The following is a 19,446-nucleotide window of genomic DNA, read 5'->3' on the forward strand; positions in this document are numbered from 1 at the left end:
TCCAAGGGAGCTCAGACTGGTGTTATATTTTTCACCTGCACCTGCACATCTTAATCAGAGGATACTGTAACAGAAATTAGTCTGTTGTAGATGTGGAACATAGCCTCATGAAAGAACATCCCATCCCATGATTTGCCCAACTAGAACACTGTATTAAAAGAGGTGGTAGGAATTTGGTTGTGCACCACTAATGTGTAACAGAAACAGTGGTTAATCTTAGTGGTGCCTGGAACTGGGCAACAGAATTGAATATTCACAAAGAATCAACATTATAAACTTGATTTCAAAGGGAAGTAATGGACTGTGGGCACTCTCTGTTCTACTTCAGTCCCATAAGTCTGCCCTGGGGAGGTAAGCAGAGAGTCACTCACTTTCACACAATTTGTGCATGAAAGTATCACTGCTGGAAGATGTCACTCAACGAATGATAAGTCTAACCAAAATACTTCAGAAGAGATGCACATTGGTCCCAGCAGTCAGTCAGCTCATGAAGAAGGAGATAGTGAACATCTCTGCAAGATCAAGCAAAGGGAATATCCAGGCTGCAGTAACATACTACTAATGAAAATGAAGCAGAGTGGCTATTCTGGAAAGCCTGGAATTCTTTGGGAATTACATTTTGCCTGGAAAAATCAGGGAATTTCATGAATCTCATAAAATTTCTGGAAATTCTGTGTTTTTAACCTAGCATTGAAGTTTAATTTTATTGACTGGAATAAATCACACTTAATATTTCAAAGTGTGTTAATTATTTGAATGTTATTCCATGTAAATTATTGATGTTTAAAAACTGCAGTTAGTATGGCTCAGCTGAGAGGAAAGAAAAGCCATTAGTGTGATGGTATATCCCTCCTGCTCACCATTAATTTATCAGGAGCTTATTGACAAGATCTTCATCCTCACATCTGGAATTCTCAGAAAGGGTTTCATTCTTTTCTTTCTTTCTTTTTTTCCAAGTTTGAATAGCCACCATGTGAAATGTAGGTGGGTGAGCCAAAGACAGTGTGTGAGGCTTTCATAGAGCAACTTAGTAAGTCATGCTGGTACAAAATGAAAGACTGGACACCAGCAACAAACCCAGCTAAAATGAGTTCATTTTTCCTGAGGAGTGTTACAGAATTTGATGTCCTAAAGTGTACAGAAATGATTTAATAAAACTATTAACCCATTTAATAAAAAGCTCAGGTGGCCAAAGGACTTTTCCTGGAATTTTTGATCAAATGTAATTTTTCTTCTGTAAATCACAATCATCTCCTTGTACAGTTTTCCACCACTGGTAGGATCTGCTTGAAATGTAAAGATCTCCACCTTCTTTGGTTTTCCCACCACTTCTCTGTTACTGCTCTTCTGTAAATATAACATAATAAGTAGGTCACAACATGGATTTTGAAAAAGGTGATGTGCAATAACAGCAGTAGCAAAATTTTCTCATGTAGTTTTGAACAGGAAGGATAAAGGAAACAAAGTCGGTGAGACTTTTCTAGATTTGAATGAGAGCTTTAATTCCGTGATTAATTCAATATTTGTATGGATGATTCCATGTCAAAATGGTCTAAGAGCCCCACTCTGATTTGTTCAGAGTCTGTGTGCAGGTTTGATAAATGACTGAAGGAATGTATACAGAGTTCTTGCCCACAAATTTTAATACTTTGTCATCAGGAGCCTCTTAAGTGAGAGGTGACAAAATGTCTTGGGGACATGTCAAAAATTTATGTGAATGTCTGTGATAAAGCCCCAACACTTGGAAAGTCTGCATTGTTCACATTTTGTAAGGTTTATGCCATTTGACTCACCAGTTTTACTCTGAGTGACAATCAAAGTTTTCACTGAATTTTCTCATGACAAATTTTCTCCCAAGTGTCTTGTAACTTGATTTTGGAAGCTCTCCTTTTGTGACCTAGTAGTTTCTGTATCAAGTAGCTTGTTTTTAAACTTGCTTTTCCAACAATTTTGGGATTATAATTCTTTGAAGTATATATAGCTGAAATTGACAATAAAGAGAGAGTATCAACTATCAGTGTTTGCATTTTCGCCCATGAAGATCTGCACTTACACTATTTCACATCATTACATTCCTGAAAAGCAGTAGTAAAAATATGGGAAATTCAGTATGTTGTGAATGGAAAATGGAACATGAGATACAGTTTCAATTTTTCAACATTTTACAACTGTATTACACAAGGAAGAAAGCTAAAAAAATTAACCAAATTCAGTTTTTGTACAGGATGACAATTATTGAACTATATGACATGAAGTTCTTATTACTTGTGAATGGTTCGTGTTACGATGTTCAAACTGCATGGTTGGCCATCAGGCATAATGGGAATTAGTATGTGCTGTATGGTTTGGTTTATCTGTGATGCCTACTTTGATTTGGACGGGTTTCTCAATAAGCAAAATTGGTGCATTTGGAGGACTGAGAATCCTCATTTCATGATCGAGAAGTCTCTTCACCCTCTTACTTGATGGCACAGTGACTGCCGAATGGTACGCGAAGGTTTTGGAAGATGATTTGATCCCCATTATCCAAGGTGACCCTGATTTCGACAATATGTGGTTCATGCAAGATGGAGCTCAACCCCATCGAAGTAGGAGACTGTTTGATGTCCTGGTGGAGCATTTAGGGGACTGCCTTCTGGCTCTTGGGTACCCAGAGGCTACTGGCATGGACCTCGATAGGCCATCATATTCTCTGAATCTGATCACTTGTGACTCCTTTTTGTGAGGCTATATTAAAGACGAGGTGTACCGCAATAACCTCAAAATCACTGCTGACCTGAAAACAGCCACTCAGGATGTCATCAACAGCATTGATGTTCTGTCATTTCAATGGGTCATGCAAAGTTTAACTATTCATCTGTGCCACATCATCACCACTAATGGAATCCATATGAAACATGTAATAATCTAAATCTGAATATCTGTAATGATGTCTAAATGTTGAATAAAGTGTGTGCATGCTATAGTTTGTAACTAATTTATGTTTTTCTTCATATAGTTCAATAATTTTCACCCTGTATATGAGATGTTTTCAAAATCCGATGGTTTCAGCAAGTGAAGAACACTTTACAAAGTGTACTTTTCACTAAACAAAAGGATGGTCAGTGGTGACTGTACAGTTTGCCTTGATCACATTTTGATGACAAAATTCGAATCTCAGCAAAGATCACACTGTAATACTTTTTTTCATCACCTCATGATGCAAACAATATCATCCAAAATATAGCATTTCTGGGTCCTCCTTTCCAGCAGCCTGACAGAGCCACATATAGTGTCCGACAGTTTCCTATATGACATCTGGCTGGCTCACTTCCCTGACCTGCTGTGGGACCTTCACCTTTTCTAACGTCACTGACATCATTATTGGAGAGGACTTCATTGGGCACTACCACTTGCTTCCTGACGTTGGTGGCCAATGCCTCTTTGACAGGAACACTGGGAGAGTAACAAAGTACACCACTCATTTCACTATTCTCTTCCGTGTGAAGCAGATAATGTAGTCCGGCTGTTATGCTGACCTGGTGGTGCAATTTCGTGCTCCCACATGCCCTCCAAGTGAACTTGAGGAGATCCACTGTTCAATGTCCACTGTGTCAACGTCATCCCTGGGCCACCCATATCCTGCCAGCCATGAGCCCTACCACCACACAAACTCAAAATTTCCAAATCCTAGTTTAACAACCTGCTTGCCACCAGCATGCTGTGTCGTTTGAAGAGCCTGTGGGTGAGCGCCATTCATCTTTCCAAGAAGAAGGGTGGCTCTTGGGACCTGTGTGGGGATTACCAGAAACTTAACATCCCTACCATCCCTGACTGGTACCCAGTGCCAATCCTAATCAGCTACAACTACATTCGGGCAGGTGCTATAATTTTCAACACAACTGACTGCACCAAGGCTTTCACCCAGATTCCAACTGCATCTGAAGATGCTTACACAGCATATTAAACTACTTCTGCTGCCATATGAGGAATGCCACTGCTATGTAGGGAGCCACTCACTGCTACCCTTCACAGTACAAAGACAAAGGGCATCAGCTGGTGCTGTGATGCCACAAATTATTGATAGTTACATTTTATCTTTGACTAGTTTTCTCTCTGCTACAATGTGCAAGCTAGACCATGCTCACTTTCCTCGGTATTTAGGCCGCTCTCCGACACCTGACTCATCAGTCGGCAGGACTCACCAAAACCAGCCATACCCCTGAGGATGTCCAACATAGTATTGGACGAAACGTTGGGAATAGAAGAATTCCATGGACCACGGCCATATAACCTGGAAGAATTATCAACAACAGTACTATCCAGTCGTGAAAGCCTTCATTGTATGAAATGGAAGACAGTTTCTCTGCCACCAAGCTTGACTTGATGGATGCTAACCTGGTAGCTGTCACCCATCCCACTGCCCAGTTTGCCATTTTGATTTTGGTTGACACCAGCCAGATGGCCATGCCCACTGTCCTGCAGCATTATGCTGGTGACATCTGGCAGCCGCTCATTTTTTCTCCAGCAAACTCGCTGCTGCTCAATAGCACTGGAACACATATGACAGACAGCTCTTTGAAATCTATGAGACAGTCAAATACTTCTGGTTGTTTGTGAAGGCCCTTCACTTCATGATCATCGTCGACCACACGCCTGTAATGTTTATCCTCACTAAAGACTTTGACCAGTGCTCCCCATGTCAATTCCAGCAGCTGTTGTTTATCTCTAAATTTACTACTGACAATTGTTACATTTCTGGATGTGACACTGTTGTAGCCAACAGCCTCAGCTACCCCTGCATCATCCATCACCTCTTCTCCGGAGTACGAGGCACTTAGCACCACACAGGAGCACAACTCAGAACTCACCTGCCTACTCCTAGATGCTGTTTCCAGACTCTGGTTTCAGTGCAAGTCATCTTGTGGCTAAAACAACAGTATCGCGTGTGACATATCCACTGGCTCACCAAGCCCATTGCTGCCTGCTGCTTTTCGCAAGGCTGCTTTTGACCGGTTGCACAACCTGGCACAACATGGCATGTGCACATCAGCTACTCTGGTGATGCAGTGTTTTGTAGTGCCAGGTATTCAGAGAGACTGCAGGACCTGGGAGTACACCTGCCTCACCTGTCAGTGTGCCATGGTTGAACACCACATACATGCCCCCATCACCACATACATGCCGCCATTGCCACATACTTGCCCCTGTCCCCACCTTCCCAGATGTTAGGCATCACTTCGCCTACATTCACCTTCTTCTGATGACTGCTGCTGCCTCCTCACCATGGTGGAGAGATTTACTCTAGGGCTGAGGTAATGACAATACCTGCTGCCTTTGTCTGCACATGGATTCCCATTTCGGCTGCTTGTGTGACATCACTACGGACTGGGGACGCCAATTCACATCTGCTCTTTTTTGCACTTTGACAAACCTATGTGGGGCTGATCTGCACCTGACATTGCACTACCATCCAGCTGCAATAGCACGGTGGAAAGGGTTCACCATACCTTGAAGGCTGCCCTCACCAACCACAACAAAACATACCATTGCCCTGCCACCGACATTTCTCTGCCTCATTGTTGCTCCCAAGGCCACTCTTGAGAAGTTTGCCACCAACCTTGTTTACAGCCAGCTGCTGGCTGTGCCGAGTGACTTCACAGAGCCCACTCACCTACCTGTGGATGATTTCATCCCTGACTTCGTTGCCGGCTTGCAGGACTGCATGGCTCACCTGCAACAGACTCCTCTCCAGTATTACAGCAAATAGAAAGCATTCATCTACAGTGACTCTTTGTCATGCACTGATGTTAAGCTATGCATTGATGCCCACCAGCTCCCACTTCATGCACACTACTCCACCCCTCACTGGGTTCTGAAGTGGGACATCAAAGATGTTAGCCTTGCATCTCCATGGCACCTCTACCAGCATTTTGGTCGCTGGGCTGAAGCCTGCATATATGCCACCCAATCCCACATCACCCACCCTGGCTATCATCCCCATAAAGCCCAGAAGAAACATGCTGATGATGATGGCGCTGCCACTGCTGACATCATGCCTAAAACACACTGCCAAAGCCCCTGAGATACCAGCCTACCACACTACAACTGAGGACACTGTAGGAAATCCATCATGCTATGCCAGTTCCTGGCCCACTGGCCATCGATAATACAGGCTCCACCATTCCCGATGCACAGAATGCTTGTGCTACTGCCCACTACCGCTAGTGCTGCCTATGCCTGATGCAGTGACTTTGCCTCCACTACTGTCAACAGTCAGATATGCTCTTGACATTGGATCACAGCTTCCACCACTTCCACAACAGTGTTATTCATGTATTCCCAATGATCTGCCCCAGAGCTGCCATCTCCCACCACACACTGAACACACCTGGAATTCACACACGCTTTCAGCTGTTAGATGCAGCCACCAGGCTGTCAACAAATCCTCACAACCATCTGGCTATATCACTTTGCCTTTGCCTCTGCAGCTCCGCACTTGAAACTGTCCCCAGCACCTGCCCACCCCTACATGCACAGCATTGCACACAGACTAAGATCAATCCTGACCAGCACCCCCCACCCTGCATGCTTTTAGCTTATTTATTACTCAAGCCCACTGCTGTGACCATGCCAGCACTTGCTGTCATGCAGTAGACTGCCACACTATATTTAGACTGCCACCCTGACTGCCTCACACTTAGTGTCCTGGAATCTGGTGCCTTCATCCACTGCATGACCAGCAACTTTGATGGAGACACCACTGCCCACATCCTCACCACTGGTACAACATGCCCCTCCAAGGACACCAGCCTTTGCTGTTGCTACCTCATTCACCACCCTAGCTCCTCTCTTGCATAGCGAGGGGGTGAGGGATGAGGGGTTAAGGTAGGGGCAACTGTTTATTGTAAGTCTGTAATTGCCTAGTGACAGGTGACAGGATTGGAGAACCCAACTGAAGATACGTCTGAGAATTGATGATAGTGGCAGGAGAACCATCTCGACCAAGTATGTGGACAGTGAGGAATAACTTCCCTGGAAGGGAAGAAGTACAATTGACAGACAACACAGAATCAGAATCAGCATCATGTTCATGAACATCATCTATGCAGTCTGATTTTTCAAACGGATGACACGACCCTTTTTTTTAGCATTTGTGACACATGGCCCAACGTTGTGGACAATCTTCTTGTGAATGTTTTCGTATAACACCGCGGACATAACGGAAGTTGCCATGGGTTTTGCTGCAGTTTCTTAGAGGTTTGTTTACAGTTAGACCAAGGCTGCGCTTGGGAGCATACTGCAGCCACATCGGCTGGCGGGGAAACGCCAATGCTTCAACAACATTGCACTGAGGGTGTATAACCCTGACGTTGTCCCATCCCTCTATTTGTGCTCCAGTGGTGCGAGAAATTTCAAAAGACTGAGCGATGGATAGGACTTCATCTAGAGTCAGATTTGCCAATTGAAGGGTGCGTTGCCTAACTTCTTTGTCGGGCGCCGATTGGATAATAGCATCCCTTACCATGGAATCGGCGTAGGATTCTTTGTGAACTTCAGTAACAAATTGACAATTTCTGCTGAGGCCGTGAAGTTCAGCAGCCCAAGCACGATAGGATTGATTCGGTTGTTTTTGACAACAATAAAAGGCAACACGAGGGGCTACCACATGCATTTGCTTTTGAAAATAGACATACAAAAGTGAGCACATTTCAGCAAAGGACAAAGATACATTTGAGGTGAAATCCATTAAAGGAACAGAGACTTACATGTTTGTTCGTCTGCGACATGAAATGCCTAGAAGTGCTGTCGAAGATGTTTTTCGTAATCAGACCAGTCTTCCGCCGTCTCATCGTAAGGAGGAAAGGTAGGTAGAGACAATGACGAGAGACGCCCCGCATTTGATACCGTGACGAAATCATGAATTGCATTTGTGAGAAGCGTTTGCTGTTCTATGAGACCTTGCAGTAGTTGCTCTAAAGTAGCCATGGAAACATGTGGGTCAACGATGGAAAAGAAAAATCACTACTTCATCGCCAATTGTAATAACTTCAAGTTGAACAAATATATTTCTAGAACGACACAATACATGAAAGTTTCAGATCACGTAAACAGTGTAAGATGTGTGTACATTCAATAACCAATTCAAGTCTAGCAGCCACTGGCTGGCTGGTTGGCTGGCTGGCTGGCTGGCTGCTTAGGTGGTACTGCTGCTCCATGGCTGGCAGACAGCGCCACATGTAGAGGACGTGCATAACTGCGCGGTGGCACTTTGAAAGATCGGCGAGTCACAACACTGATGATCACTAAGTCCTTGGAACAAAAGTCTGCCATCGGCATGAAGGGGATTCATTTTTTACATAAATGCACATTCTGGAGTTTCTTATATTTCTAGGATGAACCAGCTTGCCTCCAGTGCCACTGAGGCCAGATACACCCCCTTTATATAAATAGGGGTCCTGAATCAGGGTCATTTCCACCTCTTGTCTTCCCAGAAGACAACTCAGGGCAGCAGTGGCCCCTTTACTGTGTTGCAGATAAATGTGCAGCACATTCAGTCTCCATCTTGCCGCCATTGTTGTTTCTGATGTCTTTGGTTATCCTGACAGCAAGCTGCAAGTACCCCAAGAATGATCTCAGGTCCTGTTCCTGCATTGCCTTCAGGGACTTCTCTCCAGCTTCCACCACAATGGTTTGGCCTTTTAATGCAACCTTCTGATTGATTACCTTCCCATCCTCTGTAGAGACTTTCGGATTTTGAGTCACTATTTTCTCAATCAGAGTCTCTGGAGAGGTAACCTTAAGGAGTTTTGGCACCCAGATTAATATCTTTCCCATGTTGAAGAGCTGAGCCGCTGTCTTTACCAGCAGCTTTGCATTGTCCCATGGTGTTATTAGGGGCACCTTTTCCTTAAGCCAGTCTGCTGTACCCACCCCCTCATAGACAAAGATAAAAGAACACTGATCCAGATAGACTCTCATGAATTTGGGTCCTGTACCAGTGTCCCCCCCCCCCCCCCCCCCCCCAATCTTCTCAAAGAGAGCCATGTGCACGAGCTGGTCCTGCTGCAAGGTGATCTTGACCAGTGGATAGCCTTGCTGGATAACCACCATCCTAAAACCGAGACTGCAGTACTATAGGTCTGGTTCCCTATTTCTTGCCTTGGCCTTTTCTGGGTCTGCTTATCCTGAGAAGTGGGAGTCTTAGGTTCCTCCCTTGTTTTCTTACTGCCTGCCCTCACTGTAGAAGGGGTTTGTACACCCCCTTCACACTGGGACATTCTTTTCTTGGGCTTTTCCTTCCTTAAGCTTTTGTTCTCTAAGAAGTTTCCTTCTCTGAGCCCCAGACAAATATTTGATCTTAATCTGGTCCAACTTCTTAGTAACCATTCTCACTTCTTGAAAATACACTCCTGGAAATTGAAATAAGAACACCATGAATTCATTGTCCCAGGAAGGGGAAACTTTATTGACACATTCCTGGAGTCAGATACATCACATGATCACACTGACAGAACCACAGGCACATAGACACAGGCAACAGAACATGCACAATGTCGGCACTAGTACAGTGTATATCCACCTTTCGCAGCAATGCAGGCTGCTATTCTCCCATGGAGACGATCGTAGAGATGCTGGATGTAGTCCTGTGGAATGGCTTGCCATGCCATTTCCACCTGGCGCCTCAGTTGGACCAATGTTCGTGCTGGACATGCAGACCGCGTGAGACGACGCTTCATCCAGTCCCAAACATGCTCAATGGGGGACAGATCCGGAGATCTTGCTGGCCAGGGTAGTTGACTTACACCTTCTAGAGCACGTTGGGTGGCACGGGATACATGTGGACGTGCATTGTCCTGTTGGAACAGCAAGTTCCCTTGCCGGTCTAGGAATGGTAGAACGATGGGTTTGATGACGTGCACTATTCAGTGTCCCCTCAACGATCCAGAGGTGTACGGCCAGTGTAGGAGATCGCTCCTCACACCATGATGCCGGGTGTTGGCCCTGTGTGCCTCGGTCGTATGCAGTCCTGATTGTGGCGCTCACCTGCACGGCGCCAAACACGCATACGACCATCATTGGCACCAAGGCAGAAGCGACTCTCATCGCTGAAGACGACACGTCTCCCTTCGTCCCTCCATTCACGCCTGTCGCGACACCACTGTAGGCGGGCTGCACGATGTTGGGGCGTGAGCGGAAGACGGCCTAACGGTGTGCGGGACCGTAGCCCAGCTTCATGGAGACGGTTGCGAATGGTCCTCGCCGATACCCCAGGAGCAACAGTGTCCCTAATTTGCTGGGAAGTGGTGGTGCGGTCCCCTACCACACTGCGTAGGATCCTACGGTCTTGGCGTGCATCTGTGCGTCGCTGCGGTCCGGTCCCAGGTCGATGGGCACGTGCACCTTCCGCCGACCACTGGCGACAACATCGATGTACTGTGGAGACCTCATGCCCCACGTGTTGAGCAATTCGGCGGTACGTCCACCCGGCCTCCCGCATGCCCACTATACGCCCTCGCTCAAAGTCCGTCAACTGCACATACGGTTCACGTCCACGCTGTCGCGGCATGCTACCAGTGTTAAAGACTGCGATGGAGCTCCGTATGCCACGGCAAACTGGTTGACACTGACGGCGGCGGTGCACAAATGCTGCGCAGCTAGCGCCATTTGACGGCCAACACCGCAGTTCCTGGTGTGTCCACTGTGCTGTGCGTGTGATCATTGCTTGTACAGCCCTCTCGCAGTGTCCGGAGCAAGTATGGTGGGTCTGACACACCGGTGTCAATGTGTTCTTTTTTCCATTTCCAGGAGTGTATATGTCCCCATGTTCAGGTGAGGGGATGTTTTGCACGAGTTCCAGCCCCAATGTTTGGGTGTCTGAGGTCTCAACATGCCTCTCAGTGTTGCTACTTTCTTTTGTGTCCATTTTGGTCCCAGGAGAGTTGGGGATCTAATTAGTCGACGCCATGGAAATGCCATGCAATGCAAGGCTAGAGGTCGCTCAGTATCCCTGAGGCTCCGTTCATGAGACATCTTCCCATGTGCCACACATCCCTCAGCACAGATCACACCACACCTTGGGTTGGGTATTGAGGAGTTGGGGAAAGACAGGGAATGGATGTTGTAAGACAGATTGTTGTGGGACATACTTAGTTTGGTCCATCAGCCAAGACCTTACCGACCATATGTTCCCACAGCCGACATAGCCCTCAGCTTCACATGAACTCCCAAGTCTCCCCACCCTCATGGACAGTGCTATTTCGAGGTGGTGTCCCTCGGAGAGGGGACGCCTGTCTGCTAAGGGAGCTAGTTTCTTCCCTCGTGTGTTTACTTCCATCCAAATCTGTTGACCTCACCACGTGACTGGATACCTGCATATTACGGTCACTGGATACCAGTATGGAGCAATATCTTAGCCTTGCCCTTAGTTTCTCCTGCTCTTCACATAGATTTTAAGTAATAGTCATTGGTGGTTTATTGCATCTTAAATCAACAAGAGCAAATCCAGTTATTAATTTATTTTCATATCCCTCCTCTGTATGCTCCATGAATGCCAAGATCTGGCCATTACAGGAATTACTTGGCCTGAAGCTAGCTTGCCGCAGGAATAACTTTGAATCACTAATGTTATTGATTTGATTAAGGGTCACCCTTTCATACATTATTTGATATTGCTTATTATGCTTCCTCTGTGGTAGGAATTTCACAGACCATTTATTTGTCTATTGTGTCTGCAATGAATGCCTTGATTGGAATATTCTGTTTACTATGAGTCTCTAGATTATAATTCACTAGGTACCTTGGTGGGAAGCCAATATTTTGACATGTTTTCAGCATGACTAGAGTAACTGTATAATCATTACCAATTTGTAAGAAAACTTGACACTGATGATAGCATTATTTCAGTCTCACAGAGTTTACTGGAACTTGAATAATACTGGATTTCTACAAGGTTAACATCTATTGGAAATATATGAACTCTGTCCCTGACTGTGCTAGCTCACTGTTGCATACACTTGGTAAGTGGCCATACTCCCCTTACAGCCCAAGTTGATTCTGTATTCTTTGATTTCCAGAAGGCATTCAGTACTATTCTGAACTGTCACATAATAAGGAAAATAGGAGCAGAACAACAGACCAACTTGCAATTGGGTGGAAGAATTTATAGCAAACAGAACACTGCATGTCATTCTTAAAATTAGAGAAGTCTTCAGAGGTAAAAGTAACTTTCTCAATGTATATAAATGACCTAGCAGGTAGCTTCAGAAGCTCCATGAGGCTGTTTGCAGATGATTTTGTTGTATACAAAGAAGTTGGAAGACAAGAAAATTGTAGTAAAATGCAGGAAGACCTGCAGAGGATCAACACTTGGTGCAGGGATTGACAGTGGACCCACACCATAAACATAGTGTGCATAAATAGGTTGAAACCTATTATCTGAACACATGATGGCAGGGCAATAACTGGAAGCAGTCACAAATGTTACATATCTGTGAGTATGCATATGAAGTTTTTAAAGTGGAGTGACCACACAAAACCAATCACAGGAAAGGCTGATGCCAGAATAAGATTTATTGGAGGAATCCTCAGGCATTGTAGTTCACCCGCAAAGGAGGTAGCTTACAAAACCCATGTAGGACTAATATGTGAATATTGCTCATCAGCCTGGGACCCGTAACAGATAGGATTGATAGAGGAAATAGAGAATATCAAAAGAAAGGCAGTGCATTTCATCTAAGTTACCGAGTGCTAAAGCATTATGGAGATGCTCATCCAACTCTAATGAGGGATGCTGGAATAGATGCACTGTGAATAACAACATGGTGTATTATTAGGATTCTGAGAGCACATGTACCTAGAGGATTCAAACAATATTTTGCATTCTCCTACAAGTCTCAAAGAAAGACAATGAAGGTAAAATCAGAGATTTGAGCTCTCAAGGAGGCTGACCAACAACTGTGCTTTCTGCACAGCATTTGTGACTGGAGCAGGAAAGGGGAGAAGGGACAATGTTACACAAAGTATCATCTGTCATGCTGTAAAAGGTGGTTTGATGAGTATAGATGTAGATGTAACAGATGTAGATGTAAAAACATTGAGGAAGTTTGAGTTATACCACTCATGAGTGTGAAAATACTGACAAAGATGTAAGTTTGACTTGAGGCCCTGAGAAGTGTGTTAATGATTACCTGTGCTTTTTTAATGGAAGTGTTTGACCATGGTGCAGAGGCAGTGACAGGTTGGTCAATGTGTACCTGAAGCTGGTGGAACTGGGCCTGTTGTTGTGACCATAATGAGGCAGCACTAACATATGAAATAATGATAGAGTTTGTAGTATTTCTTACTCCAGATATATTTGACAGTCTGCAAGTTGGACAGGCTTTAAACAGTGCACAATCTGTCTGACCACTTCTAAAACTGCACCTGAAAATTTTAAAACTCTGTAACCTTATTTCTTCTTCCAGTCAATTTGTTTGATGCATGATGTATGGCAAGGTTCTTTTCTTGGCTCTTTCCTGTTATAACATAACGACACCAACACACTGTTACATCAAGTATTATATGATTACAATATCAGTGATTTGCAATTCGAATCAATCAACTCATAAAAATATTTGGGTGTAAAAACAATTTGTTGGGGTTTTGAAGTAAAATTATCACGTAGGCTCAGTTGTAAATAAGGCAGATAATAGGCTTCAACAAAAAAATCAGTTTTTGCAAATATAATGTAATTGGATAGATAAAACGTCTACTCACCAAGCTATGGCAGAAGAACACGCATATAGAATGTATTAGAGTTTGCAAGTGTTTGGAGCTAGTGGTTCCTTCTTCTGGCAGAAGATTTGAAGGAGAAGAAAGCAAGCTGAAGGAAAAGGACTGGTGAGGTATATGAAAAGAAGCAGAGTTCAGAAAAGTCATCCAGAACCCTAGGTCAGGGGAGACTTTATGGAGGGGACAAGGAGGAAAGACTGATTGTTGTGGACTGCACCAGATGAGCTTTGGAAACCTGACACTTTAAAGGTGGAAGATAGGGCAATGTGCAAGACAGCGATTACTGCTAAAACATTGTACATGTGTTAATAGAGCAACAAGCTAACTGCACTGGATGTGGGAGAGAGATAGCGGAAAACAGATACGTCAGAAAATGAAAGATGTAGAAAACTAAAATGGAGTGAAGGAAGGAATATTTGTTGTGAAGAAATGCTCAGACTGAAGAAACTAATTTGAATAAGGCCAGATTGGTGGAGAGAACCTAGGACATCTTGTACCACTTGTTCCCACCTGTGGAGTTCTGAGAAACTGGCGTCTTTGGGAGAATCCAGTTAGCACATGTGGTGAAACAGGCACCATGGTCACGACTTTCATGTCGTCGAGCATGCTGTGCAACATGATATTGTGCATTGCTAGTGTACATGCTCTGTCTATGTCCATTCATCGTAATGATAACTTGGTGGTAACCACGTCGGTGAAAAAGGGTGAACAGTGTTTATGTAATAGTTGGTATATGGCATGTGTCATTTCATAGGTGGTAATCCTTTTGATAGTATTTGTTTTGCTAGTTATAGTGCTGATATAGATGGTGGTAGAAGGGTGCACAGGGTAAGTCTTGCAGGAGGGATGGCTAAGGGGTAAGAGCGATAGTGTAGGGAGACAGATGTTATAAAGTTGATTAGGGTGCCAGGAAGTCATAGATTTGGAATCAGGTGGGTGCTGACTGAGAAACTGTTCAGCATCAGACCAACCATGTGCATGGAGGATGTTGGTATAGAGGGAGGTGGTATCAGTGGTGACAAGCAAGACGTGGTAGGAGTGGGATGGGCACAGATTTCAATGATCTAGGAAATAGTTGGTGTCTTTAATAAAGGAGGGACATGTTTGATCAACTAAGACAGCTGCGTGTTCAGTGGGTGCTTTGAAGCCAGCAACTATTGCATGACCAGGTTAGTTGGGTTTGTGGATCTTAGGAAGAAGGTAAAAGATGGGGTAAAAAGCTCAATGGATATAGGTGTTAGGCTTTGTGAGGTGCCTGAGGTTATAAGGAGGGCCTGCATATCAGTTTGAATCATAGGGGTGTGATCTTCATGGCAGATAACAGACTTTGATTCATTAGCAGGATACTAGGAAAATACAGCCAGTCTACAAAACAGACTGCTTACAAATCACTTGTGCATACCATCTTAGAACATTGCCCAAGTATGTGGGACTCATACCAAATGAGACCAACGGTGGGCATGGAACATATTCAAAGAAAGGTGGCATGTAATGTAACAGATGCAAATTAATCAAAGGGACGTTTGCTTACACAATTTCAAGAACCAGTATTAAGGAAAGAATGTAGAGGCATTCTTCAGGCCCCTGTGTATTGCTCCCATAGTGATTGTGAAGACAAGATTAGATTAATAACAGCATGCATTGAGGCACTTAAGCAGTCATTCTTCCCACACTCTGTATGAATGTGAACTGTGAAGAAACACTGACATCCCGGCGGGGTCAGGGATTTTCTCTGCCTCGTGATGGGTGGGTGTTGTGTGATGTCCTTAGGTTAGTTAGGTTTAAATAATTCTAAGTTCTAGAGGACTGATGACCTCAGCTGTTAAGTCCCATAGTGCTCAGAGCCATTTGAACCAACACTGACATATGGAATCATGTAAAAGTACCTTCTGTCGTGCACTTTGCAGTGATTCACAGACTATATACATAAATTAAATTTGCAGCATAACAGTAACAAATCAGAATATGAAAACAATGCATGACACCTAGTGGGTAATTGTACTTCAATGTAATCATCAGAATTGCAGACTTAAAAGAAAGGGTGTTCAATCAATAGCTGAATGAAGTAAAATATGTGCTGCCTGAATGCTATTTTATGTTCAAGTCCTGAGTGGTATGTAATGCTGAACTTCAGTTTTCTTGCTTGTTCAGTGCTTAATGTAATTACTGGAATGTTATGAATCTTGGTTCAACATAATCATCTGACATAGTGTAATGAAAAATATTGTGAACAATAGAGATTCCAGGTTGTAACATTAACAATGTAAGGAAAAGACAGTTCACTACTTACTGTAAAGATGACATGTTAAGTTGCAGATAGGCACATTTAAAAGACACTTACACATTAACCTTGAGCCACAGCCTTTGTTAGAAAAAGAAATATGCTCACATGACCACTGTCTCTGGCAGCTTGGACCAGAATGCAACTGTCATGTGAAATGGAAGCAGCAATCTGGTTGGTTGTTTGGGGAAGGAGACCAGAGAGTGTGGTCATCGGTCTCATCGGTGTACGGAAGGATGGGGAAGGAAGTCGGCCGTGCCCTTTCAGAGGAACCATCCCAGCATTTGCCTGCAGTGATTTAGGGAAATCACAGAAAACCTAAATCAGGATGGCCAGCAATCTGGAAGAGGCAAGGAAGGAGAAAGAATAGCAGTGTATGGGTGGGGGGAGAGAAGAATGCTGTCTGACAAAGTATGCAGGCATCAGAAAGCCAACAGATGCAGTGTCAGGAGGCTATGAGGCAGGAAGGTGTGGAGGAGGGAGGAGGGAAACAGAGCAAAAAAGAGGAGTCCCACAGCTTCCCGAGGCTGCGCCTGTTGGCCGTCTAGCCTGTGCATACTTAGCCAGTCAGCGCTCTTCACCTTCTTCTCCCCCCACCCCTCCCCCCTTTGCTATCCTTTGAGATTGCTGGTTCCATTATTGGATTCTGATCCAAGCTGCTGGAGATGGTGGTAATTTGTGAATGACGTGTGCTTCCTTGTGTGAATGAATATTGTGTGTTTCTCTTTCTTTTTCTGACAAAGACTTTGGCCAGAAGCTAATGAGTTAGTGTCATTTATTGTGTCTGTTTGCTACTTAACATATCATATTTATGATAAATAGCAATTATGTTTTCCTTACATAACTGAAAAATCTTGTGATATTTAAAAGAAAGAAGTTTCATTGCAAAGAATGTAAAAACAATTAATTTTTTTTTTTTTTTGAAAATACCATTTACTATAGATTTCTGTTTCATCATTTTGCACATACGTGTTTCTTTTCAGCCATCTAATATTCTTTTGGACTCTGAGTGTCACTGCAAAGTGGCTGATTTTGGTCTGGCAAGGTCACTGTCACAGCTGGATGATGGTTCTGGAGAAGGATTGAGCGATCCACCTTTAACTGACTATGTTGCTACCCGCTGGTACAGAGCACCAGAAATACTGGTGGCAAGCAAAAGGTAAGTAAGCATTATTTATACTCACCTAATTGTAGACCTGCTGTTGATGTGCTGTATTACTGCTAGTAAAAGAAGACATTTGAGGACTGTGCTTTCTCTTGTGTTTTACATGTGGCTGTTAGCTGATTTCCACACAAAACAATAACTACAGATTTCCGAATTTTTTATTGAAGGCTATAAACAGTCTTTTGTAAACATGCTGAAAATTCTTCTTGTACAAAGAATAAATGAACATTTCCTTCTTTTTAATAAAGCCTGTACATGTACACACCATTCGAGAAACTGAATTTGAAAACAACATTGATAATATGTACTTCACGAAACAGCAGCAGTTACTATGATTTATACATTACTCTTCCACCAGTGTGCTGTACAGTATTTGTTTTTAGATGAGTGAGTACGATTAGTCATAAAAATGTGAACAGGGATAGACACCCCACAAAAGAAATTAAACAAACATATTAAAAAAAAACTGTTTCTGAAAGAGATGTTGCATTAATTAAAGGCAATGACTTTATCAGAAGGTGTAGGACTGTAATCCACATCTGGTGATTCTAATTTAAGTTTTCAGTATTTTTTGTAAACATTCAGAGATGATATCTTCAAGAGACCGGTGGTTAATTTCCTGTCACTACATCAGCCAATTTGAGACTGTGCTCCTTGCTTAATGATTTCAGTCTATGGTGTCAGGGGCTAGAATAGACCTGTGGTAACTCCTTCCTGTTGAAAGAGGCACTAAAATGAGTCCTGTACATAGATACCTAGTCAGGTGTCTGTAGTGATGACTCATCTACTATGAAGGCAACCATCAGTATTATCTCACATTGCAACCTGTCCCTCAACCTTTCTGGTGTAATTACTTGTGGTCCCCTTGTCTCCTTTTAGGATTTGACCTTCATTTTTCCAGACCTCCACTTTTTCTGACCTCATAGAAGTGCTGGCCATTTGGGGAAGAACACCTTATGTCGTACATAAACTATTGAGTGTCCACTGCAATCCCATGCAGCTACTATTAGAGTGGATTTATGTTAACACCACAAATCCAGAACAGTTGCCAATCCATCATGGGCAGGTCATCATGGACCTTCATGGTTGTAGCCCCCTGACAAAAAAGGGATTGCACTGCGAATGTCTGAGCTGCAAATGCCCCATGTATGCCAAGAAGTAGGTGCCTGTCCAGTCTGAGCACTGGGGCTCAGGCAACAGCTTCTTTGCCAGCTGGCCTATGCTGTGGCAGGATGGCACACAGGGGACAGCTTCTGATTGGAGTGGATAGCATCATGGTGGCTGACTCATGTTGAAATGGATCAAAGTTACCCATAGTGCTGGTCTTGCTAACACTGCTGTAACAGCAAATAGCTAACAAGATTTCTGTGCAGAGACTTACAAACCTATGTCATTTTCATCTTGAGCCACACCATGGAATAAGACTCAGGCAAGAAAAAATGGAGACAGACAGCCCAGTTCTAAGTATACTCCAGAACCAATAAAGAATGTGTTACAACAGTGAAGTCACTGTTTTTGTTGGAAGTATTGAGAGTAAGTTTAGAGAAGTTGGTGCAATAGAGAAAATGGGAAATGGATCTCTGTTGATCAAAACTTGAAATGATAACCAGTCCCAATTACTTCATAACTGTGACAATCTTGGGGTATACTAGTTACCATCTCTCCTCGTAACAATCTCAACTGGAATCAAGGTATTGTCTTCCATTAGGACTTAAAGATACAAAGAACTGCTAGATAACATATCATGGCATGAAGTACATTTTGTTTGTCACATTAAGAGAGGTCCTACGAATGGTAGAGTGGACACTGTAGCTTTCATTGCAGCCTTTGGTGGAAATGTTTGGTGTGTGGAAGAACAAAGGATGAGGGTAGACCTACTGAAAGCCTCTCTAAATGTGTAAACTGCCCAGGACACCAACACCCTCATTTACTGACATGTCCAGTTTTTGAGAGGTGGAAGAAAATTCAGGAAATAAAACACTGACTGCATATCACATCAAAATACTAAATAAAAGTTTGGGTAACTCCAGCCTGTAACCAGATATCAAACTTTCAAAACACTGTGACAAAATTTCACACCTAGCCTGACAATGGTGGCCTCAGACATCAATTCTTAGTCCTAGGCACAAGTCATAGCTTTTTTTTCAGTTGAGGGAGAGAATATCAGGTCATTTGAACCCCAAAACCACAGCACTGGTGGTAACCATCCCAAACACACAGCTAGAGATACTTTAGTATCTGATGATGA

At 43.6% G+C, this 19,446-nt stretch overlaps 1 protein-coding gene across 4 annotated transcripts in view; it reads left to right on the plus strand.

Annotated features, from left to right (window-relative positions):
* Positions 1 to 19,446, plus strand: part of LOC126279037 (mitogen-activated protein kinase 15-like) — a 171,378-nt gene that overhangs the window by 57,643 nt on the left and 94,289 nt on the right. For all 4 annotated transcript variants that reach the window (XM_049979437.1, XM_049979440.1, XM_049979438.1 and 1 more), the window contains one exon: positions 17,017 to 17,192. In XM_049979437.1, the coding sequence (XP_049835394.1) occupies positions 17,017 to 17,192 (176 nt within the window). The remainder of the gene's footprint in view (positions 1 to 17,016; positions 17,193 to 19,446) is intronic.

Source organism: Schistocerca gregaria, chromosome 6 (genome assembly GCF_023897955.1).
Source record: "Schistocerca gregaria isolate iqSchGreg1 chromosome 6, iqSchGreg1.2, whole genome shotgun sequence".
NCBI lineage: Eukaryota > Metazoa > Arthropoda > Insecta > Orthoptera > Acrididae > Schistocerca > Schistocerca gregaria.